At 36.6% G+C, this 20,932-nt stretch overlaps 1 protein-coding gene across 1 annotated transcript; it reads left to right on the top strand.

Annotated features, from left to right (window-relative positions):
* Positions 1 to 4,835: 4,835 nt before the first annotated feature.
* On the top strand, positions 4,836 to 11,249 carry LOC113321276 (major latex protein 146-like). The gene is made up of 3 exons (XM_026569176.1): positions 4,836 to 5,054; positions 10,719 to 10,732; positions 10,874 to 11,249. The coding sequence occupies exons 1-3, from the start codon at positions 4,867 to 4,869 to the stop codon at positions 11,146 to 11,148; spliced, it is 477 nt and encodes a 158-aa protein (XP_026424961.1). The 5' UTR covers positions 4,836 to 4,866; the 3' UTR covers positions 11,149 to 11,249.
* Positions 11,250 to 20,932: the final 9,683 nt, after the last annotated feature.

A 20,932-nucleotide genomic window follows, 5' to 3' on the forward strand; every position in this document is an offset into this window, starting at 1 on the left:
CTGAGGATACGAATGGTGGTCCAGAAGTTGATGATTTTGATTTTCTTAACCTTAGAAATTTTTGTGACACCTTCGATTTGCATGATCCTGGATTCTATGGCCCTATATTTACTTGGTACAATATGCAACAAGGTCCTGACCTTATTATTGAACGACTTGACAGATGCCTTATTAATTAATCCTATTGCTGAGATTTTATTTCCTAAAATTTGTGTGAATAATTTGCCTAGAGATTCCCCTAATCATTTCCCTATGCATATTGGCTTAAATTATGATGATATTTATATGCCTAGGCCTTTCCACTTCATGGCAATGTGGATTGAGGATCCAACTTGTAGAGACATTATACCCAATACTTGGTCTATTAATGTTGTGGAATCTCCTGCCTATAAGCTTAAAGATAAACTTTTAAATACAAAAAAGTCTTACGTGATTGGAACAAATTCTCTTTTGGCAACATAGAAACTAATATCTCTACTAAAGAGGAATTGGTGGAAACCCAGACATCTACTCCTATAGATTCTAGTGTCTTTTCAAGACTCGGAGCGATTGGAATATCTTTACAATCTGGAAGAACTCTGCTGAAAAGATAAATCCTGAGAGGTTTGGCTTATGGAAGGTGATAGAAACTCATCATATTTTCATAGAGTCACCCTCTTCAGGAGAAAGAGAAATCTATTCTTCACACCCTTAACAATTCAAGGATGAGATCCTTTTTGACCTTCCTGTTAAATTCTATGAACTTTATAACTCCTACCTAAATTCTCCTCTTACTGCTGAAGAGATAAAGAATGTTGTGTTCCAAATGGGAGGAAAAAAGACCCCTGGGACTGATGGTTTTACTGGTCTTTTCTATCAAAAACATTAGGATATTGTGGGGGAAGCTGTTGTTAATATGACTCAAACTTGCTTTAGAACAGGTAACATAACTAAAGTTTTAAATCATACCAACATAGCTCTCATCCCTAAAATCCCTCTAGCTGAGTTGGTTTCTCAATATATACCCATAGGACTTTGTAACTTCAGTTACAAAATCCTATCTAAAACTCTAGCTAACAGATTAAAACCTTTTATGAATAACATCATTTCCCAAAACCAAACTGCTTTTGTTTCTAAAAGGAGTATATATGATAATATCCTTCTAGCTAATGAGGACATTTATGCTGTCAATCATCATAATAAAGCAGTTGGTGTTTTTGCCATCAAACTTGACATGTCTAAGTCCTATGATAAGTTGGAATGGTCTTTTCTTGATTTTTTTTTTGAAAAAATAGGTCTCTCTGACCATTGGGTTAAACTCATAAATCAGTGCATCTCCACTGTTTCTTATCCTATTATTCTTAATGGTAGCCCTACTGGTCTTATCTAACCTGAAAGAGGTTTAAGACAAGGTGACCCTATGTCTCCTTACCTTTACATTATTTTCTCTGAGGCCTTATCCTATTACATTGATGTTCTTTCCATAAAGGTTTGGTTGAAGGCATAAAGGTGTGCAAAAACTCTCCTGCTATGACACACCTTCTTTTTACTGATGATTTCTTACTTTTTTCTAAGGCTACTATTGAAGACTTCCAGAATATCAGAGAGTATCTTCAAATATACTGCTTGGCCTCTGATCAAGAAATTAATTTTGACAAGTATGGTATTATGTTTAGTAAAAAAATCCCTGAACAACTAAAACAAAATCTTTCTAGTATCCTTGACATTAGTAACAGGGATTTAAGAGAAAAATATTTGGGAACTCCTACTGCCTTTAAGGCCTCTAAAATTCAAACCCATATGGGTATTCTCCAAGCAGTTGATGCTAGAATTTCCATTTGGCTCTATAAGCTTCTTTCCCAAGATGCTAGAACCACTTTGGTTAAACATATTGGTTAAGTTATACCCCTGTATCAAATGAGTGCCTTTCCCATCCCTAAACATCTTTGCAAAAAATGGATTCACATTTATGTAAAGTTTGGGGTGTGGGGGGGGGGGGGGGGGGGGGGGGGTGTGTGTGTGTGGACCCTTGACCCAAAAGATATAAAGCTTCATCTTTTGGGTTGGGATATTCTTTGTTCTCCTAAGTCTGAAGGAGTTCTTGCTTTCAGGAAAGCTGAAGTCAATAATCTTGCTATGTTAGCTATAAATGCTTGGAGGATTATTGAGAACCATGATTGCCTGTTAGCCATTACCCTTAAAGCTAGATATTTTCCCAGAACAGATTTCTTAAATGTTAAGTATCCTGCTAACTATTCTTGGACCTGGAAATATCTTCATGCTATAAAGGAACTCATTAAACCCTTTATCACCTGGATTGTTGGAGATGGTCAATATATTAAAATTTAGCTGGCGATGATCACATCTTGACCCTTGGTGTGAGAAATGGATTCCTTCACTGGGTTATGTTGTTCCTAACCCTCTGATGCCTCCTGATCCAACTATTAAAGTTTCTTACTTTATCAATCCTATTACTAGATCTTGAGATGTCAACGGACTAAACACCCACTTTGATGATGCTTTTGTTAAGAAGATTGTCACCATTCCCTTAAATCAGATTTGCACTCCTGACAGGAGGGCTTGAGATCTTTTAAAGAATGGTAGATTTACTTCTAAATTTTCTTACTTGGGACTTCGAGGGCTCAGGCCTTCCCCATTTAGTACTATGTGGAAGCGCATTTGAAAAACTAATGTGCCATACAGAATTCAAATTTTTACCCTGAAAGCTACCAGAAATTCATTACCTGTTAGAACTGTGTTACATATTAGAATGCCTATGAATTCTGTTGATTGTGTTAGATGTACTGACCCTCATGAATCGATTATGCGTACTTTTTTCCTGTGTCCCTTTGCTAGTCGTGTTTGGTTCCACTCCTCCTTTTGTGGTAATACTTAGATTTTAGCAATAAATCTTTTATTGATTGGATGTCTTTATGGTTAGTGGATCCTGTTTCTAATCTCTCTGATGGAGATCAAAGCTTTTTTGTTGCTATTCTCTGGTCCCTTTGGCAAAACAGAAATAACCTGGTTTTTCAAAACATCAAAGAAAACTGTACTGATGTTCTTACGAGATCTAGAGCCATGTTATTAACTAGAAAACTTAGTCTCCTTGCTTCCCATATGGTCCCTATTGGTGTTTGTACAAATGGATTCCCCCACCGACTGGTTGGATAAAATGCAATACTGATTGAGCTTATGATGAATTTTCTGGGGAAAATGGTGCAGGCTTTGTGATGAGGGACTTCTCCAACACTGCCTCTTTTTGTGCTTTTATTGTCTTTGGAGTGGAGTCTGCTGAAGAAGCTGAAGCCAGAGCTAGTTGGGAGGCTTTGAAAAAAGTTGTGGAGCAAAAGCTTACTCACCTCATTATTGAGAGTGATGCTGAGAGTTTGATCAATCACTTTTCTGCTGGCATGTTTGATGGAAACTCTAAAACGGATGCTATCTATATGGATATCCAGTCTTTCTCTTCTAGTCTTGTAGCTTGTTTGTTTACTTTTCAACCACGTATCTGTAATTTTGTGGCTCATGAACTTGCCAAATGGGCCAAAACGTACAATTTTACTATGTACTGGTATGTTCCTCCAATTTAACCGATGCCGATTGTTGAGGGGGATCGTTAGCCTTTTTGAAGGCGGTTACTTATAAAAAGAAAAAAAAAAAAAAATCACCTCATAACCAAACAAAAAAAACTAACTTAGAGATGATATTTATTCTCCATCTCAAGCGAGAAGCATTCATTTGGGTCTGTACTTTGTACTATGTCACTACGCGAATGTGTGTGCTTGATTCAAAATAAAGACTATATGGGTATTTGCAAGTTACAGTGATATCTATCATCTTTGTCGATCACACGTACCCGACCGATATTTTCAAACACACTTTTCGTTACCATGCCAGTAATATTACTATTAAGCTAATACTGTAACATGTCTTCAAATTAGAGCTTACGCATCTATGTTTTGAAAATATGAGTTTACCCACTTTTTAAAAATTCAAATTTGGTCTAACTGATCTGAATATGCAAAAGACCATATTATTTTACCAGTTGGCAACCAAATCTAAAATTTTGATCCACTGTTGGAGATGTTCTCCGAGAAACGAAAGTCATAAATTTATAGATTATAATGACTGTTTATCCTTGCATGTGTTGAAATAAATATAATCTATGACTTTCTTTGCACCTTCACGCTGTGTCAATCGACCAATATCAATAATACGACCAATATCATAGACTTTTGAAGGTATAGGCGTATTGCATTATTGTTTGTGGATTTTATTTTTCTTTTTTTTGATTGCTTTTTTAACCTATAAGATAACAATTATTGTTCGTGGCATGGAAATTCAAACGCGAACTACAATCATGGAAAACGTTTTTCCATGGCTGCTCTTTGAACATACTGTCGGTACCGACCTTAAACATGCATGGTCCTCCTAATATTTAATGTATGGTCTTATGATAATTAAGACTTGCAGTATGGTCATATCCTACTGTTGGCTATTTTTGATTGCAATCAATAACTGGCACCAGTTTCATCATTGCTTTGTTAAACACAACTGTCGCCCCAAAAATGTTCAGTCCAAATTTCAGCATTTATTAGATCGCATTATAACATTCACTAGAACTGATATCCTCCCATTTAAGATGCAGTTGAACCACTTTATCCACATATTATGTGCCTATTTTAGACAGACTAATCAAGTTTCAGCACTGTTGTAGGCCCCTATGCAGCGCACAATAACCATACGCTGCGTGCATTCTTTGAATTTCTTTCCCTATATAAACCTGTTCAACTAGTACTGGTTCTCATTATCACCTGCTCCTTCCATAGTTCCATATATAGTTCTGCACAAAGAAAAAAAGGTAACATTAACCATCAACCGTCAATGGCTCATCATGGTATTTCCGGTCTAGTTGGGAAGCTTGTAATTGGATTGGAGGTCAATTGCGATGCTGATAAATATTATCAAATTTTTAAGCACGCAGAAGATGTACAAAAGGCAGTTCCTCATCATTACGATAGCATCAAAGTTATTAATGGAGATGGAAAGAGTTCCGGCTGTATCAAGGAATGGAACTGTTGGAAAAACGATTAATAAAAAAATAATTTTTAAAGTTTTAATAAAAAATTATAATTTATTGTTTTATTTTGTGAATGAAACTTTTTAGTCCCACATCGTGGAGTTTCCAATTTTTAGTAGTTTTAAGAAACTATATAAACCTTTTAGTCCCACATCGGGGAGTTTTTCTTCTTAAGTTGTATTTGTCAATTATAAAAGAAATTCACTACTTTTGTAAAATCTATGGGAAAGGGGTTGCTCTATATTTTAGAGGGACCCCTAAGGGAAAATATTTTATAGCGGTTTTTAAGCATTCGCGATTTTCCTTAACGGTTTTTTCGGAGTTGCCAAGCTCAAGTTGAGCATCTACTACATATGCTGTAGTAGGTGTATTAGGGTGTTTTATCCTGGAGATATCCGTCCTGTGAGGGCTATAGCATCACTCTTGAGTGTAGCCGGGCGCTAATGTCTTAAGGACAGCGTGTTGAACACGTGACTCACTCTATTTTCCAAAGTTTTGCCTTGTTGCTGTTGCGGAGATACGGGGAGCTTGTTCGTTTCGTCAAAGCAATCACTTCCATTATAAAGGAGCTAAGTATCAATAACTTTTGCTTATTTGATTTTTCTTTGTTTTTGATTATTGCACCCAACAATCTTAAGACAATCATTTGTAATAATCGAAAACGATTGATTGGTTTGTGAATCATGGATGTTAATTGTGGAGTGAAAAAACAAAAACGAATTTCTGGTCAGCTGTAGAGTTTCAATTTTATCTTTTAATCTAGAAGGAATTTCGATGAACCCTTTTGACACAACGTAGTAGACATCCTGATAGTTACCCGCGTAAAATTTCAGAATTTTTGGAGTTGTAAAAGTATTTTTTGATATTTTACAAAACAAAAAACGTTTCTGAAAAATTCTGACGAGCAGAAAATTGTTGTTAACTAAATTAATTTTTGTGGGGTAACCATGAGTTTTTTGAAACGCTGATTCAAACGAAGTTTGTATATATAGATGTTATCTTCAAAACTCATATTTTACTTTCTGATTTGGAATTGTGATTTGTGAATAAAGGTGTCATCTCCGAGGGACATGGCTAATAGCCGCATGTGGTTGGAAACAAATCTTCCAAAGATGGCAAAGGTGAGAACATCGAACGCAACTCTAAGCATGGTCTTCATGATAAAGGTATATTTCGTAAACCTGAATCCGGAATTACTTTAGTTAAGGGTGAGTGTTATGTTTGTAAAATTCTGGCCACGCGGCAGTAAATTGTAGACAACATAAAAACCTTAATAAGTAGAAAGTTAATGCTAATTTAGTTGAAACAAACTAGAACGAGTTTGGTGGCATGATGTCGGAAGTTATTTTAATAACCAATGTGAGAGACCAGTAGGTGGACTCTGGAGCCACCAAGAATGTTTGTTGAAACAGAGACCTGTTCACCTCCTATCATAGGATAGGGGATGTCGAGAAACTCTTATTGAGTAACTCATATGCAATAGAGGTTGCATAAAAGGAAAAGGTCGAGCAGAAGCTCATATCTGTAATATTCTCACATTGAATGAAGTTTTCATGTTCCGAGCATATGCGAAAATCTTGTATCTTGTTCTGTTGTAGATGGAAAAATATTTAAGATCTTAATTGAATCTGGAAAACTTGTTGTAACTAGGCAGTGATTTTTTAAGCAAGAGTTATAGGACTTTGGGTCTATATAAGCTTAACGGAAAAACTGATGATGTGAACGTAGTTGATTCTTGTGATATCTTTGTGTGATTGATTGTTTTACGTGGTAGACTTGGAACCGTAAACTTATAAGTCAATGCTTAACTGGCTAGCATAGGCTTCGTACCCAAATTTAGTTTGGATTTTGAACACAAAAGTGAAATCTGTGAAGAATCAAAATATGCTATAAAATCTTTTAGCACAAATGTTCAGAGTAATTCTAAGCCTTTAGAATTAATTCAGTTAGGCCTAGTTGACATGAGTTCAACCCAAAACCACTGTGGTAAAAGATGGTTATAACTTCCGTAGATGATTGTACGAGGTACTATCTTGTATACTTGCTTAGGATAAGGATGACGCCTTAGAAGCCTTAAGATGTATAAACTTGAAGTTGGAAACCAATTAGAAGCCTTGAACATAACAACCGTATCCTTAAGGAGATGATAATTTCCATGTTGATTAGTTCAGGATTACCTGCGGCCTTGTGGGGGGAGGCAGTCCTCTTAACTAGTATATCCTGAATAAAGTACCCTTTTAAGAATCAGATGAAACTCCATATGGTTTATGGAACGGTAGATGACCTTCTTATGAATGTGTCAAAGTGTGGGGGCGTTTGACTAAGATTGTAATTCCTCTTCCTAAAAGAACTAGATTGAAACCAAAAATGTTGATTGTGTTTTCGTATAGGGTATATTGAGTATACTTCTACAAATAGATTTTTGGTTGTGTGTTCTGATTTTTTCTGACATTGGTGTGAATATTATTACGGAATCTAGGGATGCTGAGTTCTTTGAACATGTTTATTCTAAACCTGTACCTCATTAGAGATGTGTTGTTGATCCCCTAGATTTATCTTCAAATAGTCAGAACTTATTTTAAAGGAAGATGAAGTTGATGTTGAGCCTAAGAGAAGTAAAATAATTAGACTTGAGACTTCTTATGAAACCGACTTCATAACATGCCTAGCTTAGTCTGAGCCACAGACTTGTAAAGAAGCCTTAATATCTACTGAAACCCCATTCTGGTAAGAAGCTTCATTTAGTGAAATGGACTCAGTCCGTTGGAACCAGACTTGGGAGCTTCTAGTTTACCTCCAGGTTGTAAGACCATGGGATGTAAATGAGTCTTTAAGAGGAAACGATAGGTAGATGAAACTGTGGAAAAATATTAAGCTAAGTTGGTAGCTAAAGGCTATAAACTAAAAGAAGGTGTAGATTTCCTTGATTCTAATTCAATTGTGACGGAAATTACTTCCGTTGAGATACTAATTGTTATTGCTGCCATAAAGAACGTAGAGATACATCAGATGGATGTTAAGACAGCTTTTTCTAAAACCGTGAATTAGGTAAAGAAATTTACATAGATCAACCTGAAGACTTTGTAGTGAAAGGTTGTGAATACAAAGTTTGTAATTTGAAAAATCTTTGTATGGTTTTCAAATAAGCACGTAAACAGTGACATGGAAAATTTAATCATGTGATAATGGATAGTGGATTTAAATTAATGAATCTGACAAGTATGTCACAAGTAACTTGTTAAGGATGTCTGTGTAATTGTATGCTTGTATGTTGATGATATGCTTGATACAAACATAGATGTGATCAATTCCACTAAAAACATGCACTGAATGAGAACATTGACTTGAAAGACTTGGGCCCTTTTGATGTAATCTTAGGGATGAGGATTAGAAGATAATCAAACATTTATAAGTCTTAGTCGTTCTCATTATGTTGAGTTGTGCTTAAGAGATACAATCAGTCTGATTGTAAACCTGCTTGTACTTCGTACGATTATTCTTGTAGTCTCAAGAAAAATAAGGGTAGTGGAGTATCTTAACTTGAATACTCAAAAGTTATAGGATGTCTGATGAATTTAATGAACTGTAAGAGTCCAGACATTGCCTATATTGTGAGTAAGTTAAGTGGATATAATTGTAGTCCAGAGCAAGAGAATTCAGATGCACTGAGTAGAGTATTATGGTACCTAAAATACTCTTTTGATTTATGAAAGGTATCTTGTTGTCCTTGGGACTTTATGATGCAAACTGGATAGTTGACTCAGAGGAGTCTAAGTCTACGAGTGGATATGGTTTCACTCTAACATGTGGGTTTGTTGTTGGAAGATTTCCAAACAAACATATCGCTCAATTCATTATGGAATCTGAGAGTATTGCGTTAGATAAAGCATGAGAGGGGGCCGAGTGCCTAAGATGATTTTTAGAAGACATTCCTCTTTGGCATAGGCCTGTGCCAGCTATATCTATACATTGTGTTAGCCAAGCTATAATAGTTAAAGCTAAGAAATAACTAATCTCAATCGGCGTTATTTCCATTGATTGGATAAAGTCCAAGGAGAATATCGCGCAATCTTTGACGAAAGGTTTGTACAAAGAGATAGTTAAAAATGCATCGAGGGGGTTGGGGCTTAAGCTCATATATTAAACTTGCCATGAAGGATACTCAACCTTGCTGACTGGAGATCCCATGATCAAGGTTTCGAATGAGACAACTAATTTGTGGTGGGTAAAGGTAAACACTATCAGAGATTTTCATTCTCTGTCCCTTCCCTATGGTGTAGACGTGATAGTGTGACTGCATGTGGAGGATGACTTTTTAATAAGTCTTAATGAGTTCTATAGTTTCAATTTAAGATTGAAGTGGGGTGTAGCAGTAACACTCTTTATGGAAACTCACCTATCTGAATGAGGAAGTGGGTCGCTTCCTGTGAGAATATGAGCTGATTCTCTAGAGCATTCTGAGAAACAGGATACGTCCAGGGCCAAAACGGACAAAACGGCACGAGCTTGGCAGCAATCTTGGAGATATCACCCGTGGTTGTTATCACGAATTACATCAAATGCTAGCAGTTCAAGACATAGTTCACTGTCTCTAGCAAGTAATTCTGGTAATATCTCACTAAGCAAAGGTTCAAGACCTCATGGACACCTCTGCCTAAAATGGTATTTCCTGCGTTTTTATGTGATTTTCATTTTGATGGTTTTGGTATTACTGGAACTTAGGACCTAAAGGTCACTAAGGGTTCACTAGTTCATGCTTTTTCACTTTGGTGAAAGATACCTATAGTCTCACCATGTGAGAATTAAAGATGAAAGCTCTCAATACTATTATGATTTATGCAATCCATAGTATGACCCTGGGGTCAACACACTTTTGTGTGAGGGAGAGGACGTAGAAATGACTAGTATGATTTCAACACTTGCACGATCAGTCTGTTTGGATCGTGAGGTTGGGATGTTTATTTACCAAGATCTATCTGTGTTTTCATGTTTTATTGAGTTTTCATTCATGTGGGGGATTGTTGGAAAACGATTAATAAAAAAATAATTTTTTAAAGTTTTAATAAAAAATTATAATTTATTGTTTTATTTTGTGAATGAAACTTTTTAGTCCCACATCGTGGAGTTTCCAATTTTTAGTAGTTTTAAGAAACTATATAAACCTTTTAGTCCCACATCGGGGAGTTTTTCTTCTTAAGTTGTATTTGTCAATTATATAAAGAAATTCACTACTTTTGTAAAATCTATGGGAAAGGGGTTGCTCTATATTTTAGAGGGACCCCTAAGGGAAATATTTTATAGCGGTTTTTAAGCATTCGCGATTTTCCTTAACGGTTTTTTCGGAGTTGCCAAGCTCAAGTTGAGCATCTACTACATATGCTAGTAGTAGGTGTATTAGGGTGTTTTATCCTGGAGATATCCGTCCTGTGAGGGATATAGCATCACTCTTGAGTGTAGCCGGGCGCTAATGTCTTAAGGACAGCGTGTTGAACACGTGACTCACTCTATTTTCCAAAAGTTTTGCCTTGTTGCTGTTGCGGAGATACGGGGAGCTTGTTCGTTTCGTCAAAGCAATCATTTCCATTATAAAGGAGCTAAGTATCAATAACTTTTGCTTATTTGATTTTTCTTTGTTTTTGATTATTGCACCCAACAGGAACTTCATTCATGGTATGTATAGACCCACTAGTGCAATTAATCATTTTACTTTTATATGCACTTCATGTTCTCCTTAATAATATTATAGGTGCTTAATTAGATTTGGCTTATACTTCGCGACTTGGTATTAAAATGTCTGTCTCATATACGCAGAGGGTAAAACGTTTCATACAGTAGAGGAAACAACACATAATGATGAAACAAGAACGTTACATCACCGTATATTTGAAGGAGACTTGATGAAGGATTACAAGAAGTTTGATTTGATAATCGAAGCCAATCCAAAGCCTACTGGAAATGGATGCGTTGTTACATCGACTATTGAGTATGAGAAAATCAACCAAGATTCTCCAGCTCCCATTGCTTATCTACCTTTCTGCAATCAGGTCATCGAAGACATGAGCAAGCACCTATGCGACTCTGAATGAACAATAGAAACTGTATCTCTGTGTGTCATTGGCTAATGGTTGTGTGTGTTATCTACATTTTCAAGTCAGTGTTCTTGTAGTAGCGGAAAATCCCACTACCACACCCCTCAAGTAATCTATAAAATAAGCTAGGAAATCATAATGAAGAACACTTAAAAGGATTTTATTAAGTTTATAAATCATATAAAGATATGAGATGAAACCCTAACTTGGGGAACAAATTAGTTTCTCTCTCTTAAAATTTCTATCTCAACTCTCCCAATACAATGATGGTTGCTCCTATATATAGGAATTTACATAGCAGAAGACAGCTAATAAAGCCCCTATTTTCGGATGGGCCTTCTCGCACGAACTCTTCGACCTCGCACAAGTTCCACATCTTATTCGTGACTTTGTGACGTCATGGACTCCGTCATCTGGGATATGCTATGAGCGAAAGAAGTTCGCTCTTTTAGAAACTGCTCCAATGACTCTCTTCACATCTTCAATGTGATTTTCCGCACCCTATCAACTTTTCATATTCCTTTTAGCCAACAGGTCTCCGGATTTTTGGCATAACCGTCCACACGTTCTTATTCCACTTTTCTACCGGCACGTCTCCTCTTCTACCTGGTGCAGCCGGTCATCTTCTTCCCTATTTAATCTTTCCGTGAGATATAGATTTCTCTTTCTTTAGTCTTTTCTTCTTCAAAACCGCTTCGAGTTTTCGTCTCATCCGAATCTTCATCTTTTCTTTATCCGTATGCACTCCATGGCTTCCTCCCAAAGGTTCGTTTTATCTTTTATTATGCTCTTTGTTGTTGTTTGTAACTGGTCGTCTCCATTGTCATTCTATTGCTACTGTTCTTCCCATATCACCGTTATTGTCCTACTGCTGCTGTTACTGATAATTCTCATACTGGTATTTCTGCAGCAAAAATTCTTCCTATTGAGCCCGTTTTACCGTTCCAGACCCTAATTCTTCTTCAAGGTCCGAAGTTGACAAATCTCTCAAGATGAATCACTCGCATGACAAGGTATTAAGAAACATCTTATTCCTTAAAAAAATATTGTTTCCTCTGTTTCTTATATGCGTTGTCATTCGCAGAATGACGCGAGAGAGAAGAAGTCTAGAAGAAGTAGACAACCTCCTACTATCGATACTCGCATGGATATTCCGAGTTTCAAAAATAAATCTAGATCAGTATAACAGAGGTCTTCCGAGAGGATTGTCCTTGCTACTCAAGCGAATGCGGCCGCTTCTGATCAAACGAACATTAATACCCGTTCACCATCCATTATTTCTTCTCAAGCGGAGACTTTCGCATGTTCGTTACCCTCTGCTTCCTCTGGTGATTTCATTCAGAATCCCTGTAAGGACCTTATCGTCTTAGCTCCTATAAATCTTTTTTCTTTTTTAGAATTGACATCCACCTCCCAGGAATTAGGTGCCATTACTCAAGCTATCACCTTTTCTACTGAGGAAGTAATGGCATAATTTTAAGATATGCCCCTCTCTGTCTCTTCGATCATCCCCTTATCTATGGAATGTTATATTTCTTCTACTTCGAGGATTTCCTCAGTTGTTCCTTCCATGAGTATAGTATTAACTACTTCTCCTCTTCGCACAGCTGCTTCTTCTCAGGCGAATATTACTGTTTCTGAGTCAGGTGCCTCTGAGGTTGTTGGTTCGAGTACTAGACCTCTCCTTGATATTATACATATCGCGTGTTCAGCTCCTAATGATCCCTCTTAACTTCGCCTATGTGAATCCTTTGTCAAGCTATTGAGTGATTCTCTTTCGGATAAGTTAACTAGGAACGCACTAGACTCCTCAGTCAATGCTGCGATTTCCTGGAATCTCGGCGCCGCTTCATTCAAGTCGGGGGATTTTTCTGAATCTAGTTCCATTATTCAAGAGCTTACTCGCCAGAATGCCAAGTTGAAAGTTGATGTTCATTCCAGAGAAGTCTTAGCCGAGAAACTTCGCAGAAAAAATCAAGAGATTAGAGGTATGCACTTTTGCCTCTCGCTTGCTTTATGAATTTATCCTTTTACGTTCTTACTTTGAGTTTCGTTACGTGTATCTTTTCGCATGTATATTCCCTTCTTTGCCTTTGCTTGCGTGAATATGAAGATTTAAACCAGAAGCGAGTCATGGAAAGATTTGAGTATAAATATTCTGTTGAGGATGCTTGTACGGATAATAAAGAATTGCAACATCAATTAGATCAATTGATTAATAACCACTCGTATTTTCTTGACCAAATTGATAATTTGAAAAATGAGAACCAAGTCCTTAGTACTCAGAATGACTTCCTAAATTCCCAAATGTCCAATCTTTCTGGGTTGTTGTATAGTGCTGCCTTAAGGAATCAAACTTTATCAGAGGAAAACATTACACTAACGGAGGAAAAGAAAACCTTTTTGAGAAAGAAGTCGAATTATACTCGGAAATATCTTGCTCTTTGGCAAACCTGTGCTGAGCAAGAGGATTCCCTTCGCGTCCTTCGGAAGCAATATGACAGAGATATGAAGAAAGTGTCATTGGAAAAAGAGAACGTTATAAATAGCAAGATAAAAATGACTGCAGAACTGAATAAGCTTCACGAACAACACACTCGATTGAGAAGTTCGCATGACCTTTTACAAAAGAAAAATGTGTCTCTCGCTCAAGATGAGAAGAAAATTCGCTCCTGTCTCGAAGGCATGATAGGTGATGATTTTGATAAACATTTGGAGAGTATGAAAAATAGCGGTCTTGCCTTGTCCCAATATTTTCTTTCTCATATGGAAGGTAGTCACTTCAAGATGGCTTCCTCTCTTAATCTTTTAACTTCCCTTGCATACTATTGGTCTTGTGCAATTTCATTATGTCTAAACTAGTTTTGGTCTTCTTTGTTTTTGCAGTTTCTGAGAAACACAACCAACTTATTGTTCGTAAGATAAGGTCTGACTTTGCAAAAGCTCACAAGGATCTTAGGAACCTCTCCTACACACTTTCGGCTTCACGTAATAGGGAGGAAATAAGATGCTTATATCTCGAGCATATGATGAGGGTTTATGTGAAGAACGCTCAAAAGGATGTCGCACGTGAATCTCACTTCAAGGATAAAGCTTTCGCGGATGAAATATGTATTTCCAACATGCTTCCTCTAGAATAAGTGCAACCTCTCGATATCTCTGACAACGGGGCTATTCCCGAACCCGATTGTGATTATGATTACGATAGCTGTGATGAAGAGATCCTTCTTCTTGGATATCATCCCAAGGATGATGAAGTTGTTAATGATCTTCCTAATGTACTAAATTCTGAAGCGATTCCCTTTATTGAAGCCCATGTTATTTGTCACGCTGAAGCTCCTGCGAAGACCTGTGTTCCAAGTACCACTCCCACTACTGAAGTTGTTGGCTCGTATGATGAAGTTCCCAAGAATGAGCCTTAGTTTCTTTTTGTCTTTGTTCAGATTCCTTTTTTGCTGCACACTTAAAGAACAACAAACTTGTTTCTATACAAAGTTATCTTCTAGACATACGAATAATACCTTCTTTCTGTAATTCGTTTCTATGCAAAGTTATTTTATAGACATGCGAATAATACCTTTTTTATAATTCCCATACTTGCCTCTATTTTTTGTATGTTAGATAATAACGCATTTATGATACATTATTCAAAAAGAAGAGCCCGTTGAAAAAGGATGAATTTTATGTGATTACAAGTCATATCTTTACGCGAATATGCGAATTCATGCATGTGTTAGTCGTGCGAATAGAGTCCTCTTAAGAAATAAAATGTTTTTATGCGAATACAATTGTCAAAAGATAAAATCGCATGCTAATTTGCTTAGGTATCTTTGGTGTTTGTTAGTGAGGTCTTATTAAGCCTCCCTAAGTAGAGGTCTTAGTCAGCCTCTCCTGTTAATAGGACTTATTTTTTCCTCAAGATATATTTTGGCCGTGCGATAGAGTCTCACTGTAATTCTTTATTTTCTGGTACCAGCAGTCATCCATATTCCGCCATCTGCATCTCCCATTAACCATCGGTTGCAACCAGATCATATAAAATAACTCCACCAGTAGCATCACTCACAAAACAATAATGCTCATAACCCTCTCTTGAAAAGAAACGAAGTTGTTGCTTCTCGAGAGATAACTTGTGAAGTGCTCGACCAAATAAACAAAGATAATTCTCTGTTTCCATTAGTATCATTCCCTGGCCGCAATTCTGCTGATATATGAAAATATCAGGCCAGCTACATTTTGTTATTTTGTCGCATACGCCAATGCTTTCGCTGTTTATGCTCCTGATAATCTGAATTGCTTGTACTTTTTGTAAAAGCACTAAAATAGTGTTGTTAGCAAAAATATTGAGTCCCAAATAATACAAATATGGGTATGAAATGTGGCAGTTACGTGCTTATCATTCACATTGCATCAGAATCGGTTGGTGATATTGGGTTACTTCTACCGATAGAACTGTTTGCAGTATCGGTCATCTCCTTATCTCTTAAACTCTTTCTCTTTGATTTATATTTTTTTTAATTTAGAAAAATAATCTGTTTATCACAATGTCTCCTTTAAATAAAGGTGGTAGATTAACCATAAATGGCACTTTAAGGGATTTGGTCAAGCGTCTTGTCGCTTGGCTATTCACTCCACTTCAATCCGTGCACAACCCTTAGAAACCATCATTACTCTATTAAATCCTATTTTCAAAGTCTAATCTTAGACGCTTCATTTGCCTTCAATCCTGCTGGGGGTTGTAGGAGTGAAATATCGCACATTCATTATGTATGCGAAACATATATCATCTAATACAAGCGAATATTATCGCACATAGCAAAACTGAGATGACGTATTTGATGATGTCAGCATAGTCACGAGTAAAGTCATTGTATTATCTTGTATCCATTTTAAGATTTTAATGAGTAAATGAATGATTTTCATCATGATTACTTAGTGTATTATTTAGATTCTTATATGGATGTGGTTGTAGGATTTTCTGCAACTACAGGGGTTGCCATCAAGAGGCGTATTGTTAGGCCACCTAATTTTGAAGAGTTTATTTGGGTTTTAATTAAAACTGTTGGTTTTATGCAGATTCATAGTAAGGAGCACCTGTTGAGAGGCACCGTTACTAATTGGGGTACGTCGAGCAGTCGGATTATTACCCATACCGCTCAGGTCAACTTGGTTTCTCACCTTAAAAAAAAAACCTCATCCCTCAATACCAGTAAATCTGATAATTACCCCAACAAACCCCAATTTTATAATTACCACCTTTTATTTTACCATCCCCAATAACGTACATGACATTTGGAATGTTGTGCAATGATATTCTCGTCCACCAACTATGCCAAGATAAAGCTCTTAAATACTCACCAACCTTCCTATCCATCGTTCTCACGTGTAGACACTATGTAACAAGAAAAATGTTAATTTATTTGATTTGGTATACCTTTGGTTTGGCTCTTTTTACAAGTCCCACGTGATATCGAAGTATATGTCCCTTTCTGTTGCTCCAAAAAAGGGTACCAAGTTATCTAGTATCTCTGATAAAAGCTCTTTGTTTAAATACAAAAAACGGGAATCTTACATAAGTTTATACTATTCCCCATCCACCTACTTTCCAATCAATTTTCAACTCTCACTATTATGATAAAAATTCTATCATCACCATCACTATTGATCTATATGGAATCCACTCCATCTCAGATAACAACTTCACCTGAAGACCTTGAAATTCAAAACCTCACAACCCAAATGGCAGAAAAACTTACCTTACCCTCATCTTTAACTGAACCAGTTTTCATAGATAAAACAGTCATCTTAGCTGAAAATGATAATAGTTGGAAATGGTGTATTGTTGGCTACATTCGTTGTGAAACTCTTATTCCTACCTCTTATATTCCTTACTATATCTGTAACCAATGGCCGTTAGCTTAAACACCTTTTGTTACTACTTTCAATGGATTGAGAAACAAAGTTCTTATCAGATTTTTGGCAGAGAATGACTTTAACAGGATTAATAAGCAGAGACCTTGGTATGCTTGTGGTTCTCAAAGTTGTTCCCCCTAATGGATGGCCAGAAAATCATCAAGTCTCTTTTACTGGGGAATTTTTGGATTATCTTATGCAACATCCCAAAGGAATGCACTAAATCTGAGGATCTCCAAAAGCTCACTCTCAAGCTTGGAGAATTAGTAAAAGCTCAATCACCTTATGGAAATCATACCTTAAAGAAGAATTTTATAGTATGTGTGAGAGTGTGTGTTCAGAAATATACCTACTGGAATTCCTCTCTTCACTTGAGGGAGAGCTCAACCTTTTCTAATTGAATGCAGATACTATAAAGTCCTAAGATATTTCTATACTTCTTGTCGTGTATTAGATCACAAAGATGCTAATTGTCCAGCCTGAAATCTAAACATAAGCTTCTACAAGAATCAGCTGCTTCAAGCTCCAAACATGTTCTCCTAGCTGTCTCAAAGATAATGGTGCCTAAAGAATCAGAGTCTCAACAATCTCCACCTGGTACCAACATGGTGATCCAAGATACTATCATGTCTCCCACTAAAGTAGTTCAAGAAACTCAAATGGATACTATTGATGCTCATATCAACACCAAAGGATAATCCAAAGATTTAGCTCAGAATATTGATATTGTGGTTCAAAAAGGTTTAGCTAACAGTCTCCACATGGGTCCCTTTATTATCGATCTACTGCCTTAAAAATATTCATGTTGGGCTTATCCAGCAAAGCTCAACACATTTGAATAATGTCCTTCCAGTTCTTCAAGAAATCTACTCAGAATGTCACAGTTGAAAATTCAAGTGTTCCTCTGAGTCGTCGAATTGGGGCCTGATTCGGACCACCAACTCTTCTAGAGATTCAAAAAGGCTGTTATTCCGATAAATCAACCTGCCATAAATAGAGATGAAGTTATCTCCTCAGCTGCTGAGCATGATGCCTGTCCAATTTGAAAAGGAAGATCAATCCAAGAGTTGACTTGAGGAAACGCATCAGAGCAAGCAATTCTACTCTATCTAGCATCGTGGTTATCCAAATGAATCTGATAACTTTGAACCTGATTACTCGAAACTTGTCCTCCTATCACCAAATTAGAAGATCAACCTGCTATTAACCTCTCAACTGCACTCTCAATACCCATTCCCTAGTTGATCCTTATGGACTTATAATGTTCCTACTGATGATACCCAAAGCAATGATAGTGTCCGCAATAATTCTCTTCATGCCGCTGCATCTCTGAATCTCAGTTCTACCCAGGAGACTACCAAAATGGTGTTTATGGTGACACTACTCTTGATGGTGGTTCTGCTTCCACCACTCAGGTAAACTCAAATCCTTCCCCTCATATCATTGATCCTTTTAATGCTTCTACCAATGTCAATCTATTTCATGTCAATAATGTTGATGTGCTTGGATGAATATTAGAGGTTTGGGTAAAAAGACTTCTAATAAGGAGCTTAGCCCGTTATGTAGAAATATTAACCCTGACATTATCTTTTTTCGGAGACTAAAATGAATAAAGATCTGGCTGCTAGAAGACTAAGAAATATGGGTTTCCCCTACATCTTTAATGTTCCAAGAATTGGAAGAAGTGGTGGTCTTGTTCTTGCCTTTAAAAAGGAAATTCAACTCAATGTTTTATCTTCTAGTTTGAGGGGCATCTATGTTATTCCACTGACATTATCCATTCCAAACTTAGTCACTTACATTTCATATGTGAAGAACCTAATAGTAGTTTTAGACAAGCTTTTTGGTAGAATCAATACCAGTTACCTCATCTACCTGTAGATGAACCAGTTTTCTTTATAGGTGATTTCAATGCTTTATTAGGTACTGAGGATACGAATGGTGGTCTAGAAGTTGATGATTTTGATTTTCTTAACCTTAGAAATTTTTGTGACACCTTCGATTTGCATGATCCTGGATTCTATGGCCCTAGATTTACTTGGTACAATATGCAACAAGGTCCTGACCTTATTATTGAACGACTTGACAGATGCCTTATTAATTAATCCTATTGCTGAGATTTTATTTCCTAAAATTTGTGTGAATAATTTGCCTAGAGATTCCCCTAATCATTTCCCTATGCATATTGGCTTTAATTATGATGATATTTATATGCCTAGGCCTTTCCACTTCATGGCAATGTGGATTGAGGATCCCACTTGTAGAGACATTATACCCAATTCTTGGTCTATTAATGTTGTGGGATCTCCTGCCTATAAGCTTAAAGATAAACTTTTAAATACAAAAAACTTACGTGATTGGAACAAATTCTCTTTTGGCAACATAGAAACTAATATCTCTACTAAAGAGGAATTGGTGGAAACCCAGACATCTACTCCTACAGATTCTAGTGTCTTTTCAAGACTCGGAGCGATTGGAATATCTTTACAATTGGAAGAACTCTGCTGAAAAGATAAATCCTGAGAGGTTTGGCTTATGGAAGGTGATAGAAACTCATCATATTTTCATAGAGTCACCCTCTTCAGGAGAAAGAGAAATCTATTCTTCACACCCTTAACAATTCAAGGATGGGATCCTTTTTGACCTTCCTGTTAAATTCTATGAACTTTATAACTCCTACCTAAATTCTCCTCTTACTGCTGAAGAGATAAAGAATGTTGTGTTCCAAATGGGAGGAAAAAAGGCCCCTGGGCCTGATGGTTTTACTGGTCTTTTCTATCAAAAACATTAGGATATTGTGGGGGAAGTGTTGTTAATATGACTCAAACTTGCTTTAGAATAGGTAACATAACTAAAGTTTTAAATCATACCAACATAGCTCTCATCCCTAAAGTCCCTCTAGCTGAGTTGGTTCTCAATATATACCCATAGGACTTTGTAACTTCAGTTACAAAATCCTATCTAAAACTCTAGCTAACAGATTAAAACCTTTTATGAATAACATCATTTCCCAAAACCAAACTGCTTTTGTTCCTAAAAGGAGTATATATGATAATATCCTTCTAGCTAATGAGGACATTTATGCTGTCAATCATCATGATAAAGCAGTTGGTGTTTTTGCCATCAAACTTGACATGTCTAAGTCCTATGATAAGTTGGAATGGTCTTTTCTTGAATTTTTTTTGAAAAAATAGGTCTCTCTGACCATTGGGTTAAACTCATAAATCAGTGCATCTCCACTGTTTCTTATCCTATTCTTCTTAATGGTAGCCCTACTGGTCTTATCTAACCTGAAAGAGGTTTAAGACAAGGTGACCCTATGTCTCCTTACCTTTAATTATTTTTCTGAGGCCTTATCCTATTACATTGATGTTCTTTCCATAAAGGTTTGGTTGAAGGCATAAAGGTGTGCAAAAACTCTCCTGCTATGACACACCTTCTTTTTACTGATGATTTCTTACTTTTTTTCTAAGGCTACTATTGAAGACTTCCAGACTATCAGAGAGTATCTTCAAATATACTGCTTGGCCTCTGATCAAGAAATTAATTTTGACAAGTATGGTATTATGTTTAGTAAAAAAATCCCTGAACAACTAAAACAATCTTTCTAGTATCCTTGACATTAGTAACATGGATTTAAGAGAAAATATTTGGGAACTCCTACTGCCTTTAAGGCCTCTAAAATTCAAACCCATATGGGTATTCTCCAAGCAGTTGATGCTAGAATTTCCATTTGGCTCTATAAGCTTCTTTCCCAAGATGCTAGAACCACTTTGGTTAAACATATTGGTCAAGTTATACCCCTGTATCAAATGAGTGCCTTTCCCATCCCTAAACATCTTTGCAAAAAATGGATTCACATTTATGT

The sequence above is a fragment of the Papaver somniferum genome, chromosome 11 (assembly GCF_003573695.1).
Source record: "Papaver somniferum cultivar HN1 chromosome 11, ASM357369v1, whole genome shotgun sequence".
Lineage (NCBI taxonomy): Eukaryota > Viridiplantae > Streptophyta > Magnoliopsida > Ranunculales > Papaveraceae > Papaver > Papaver somniferum.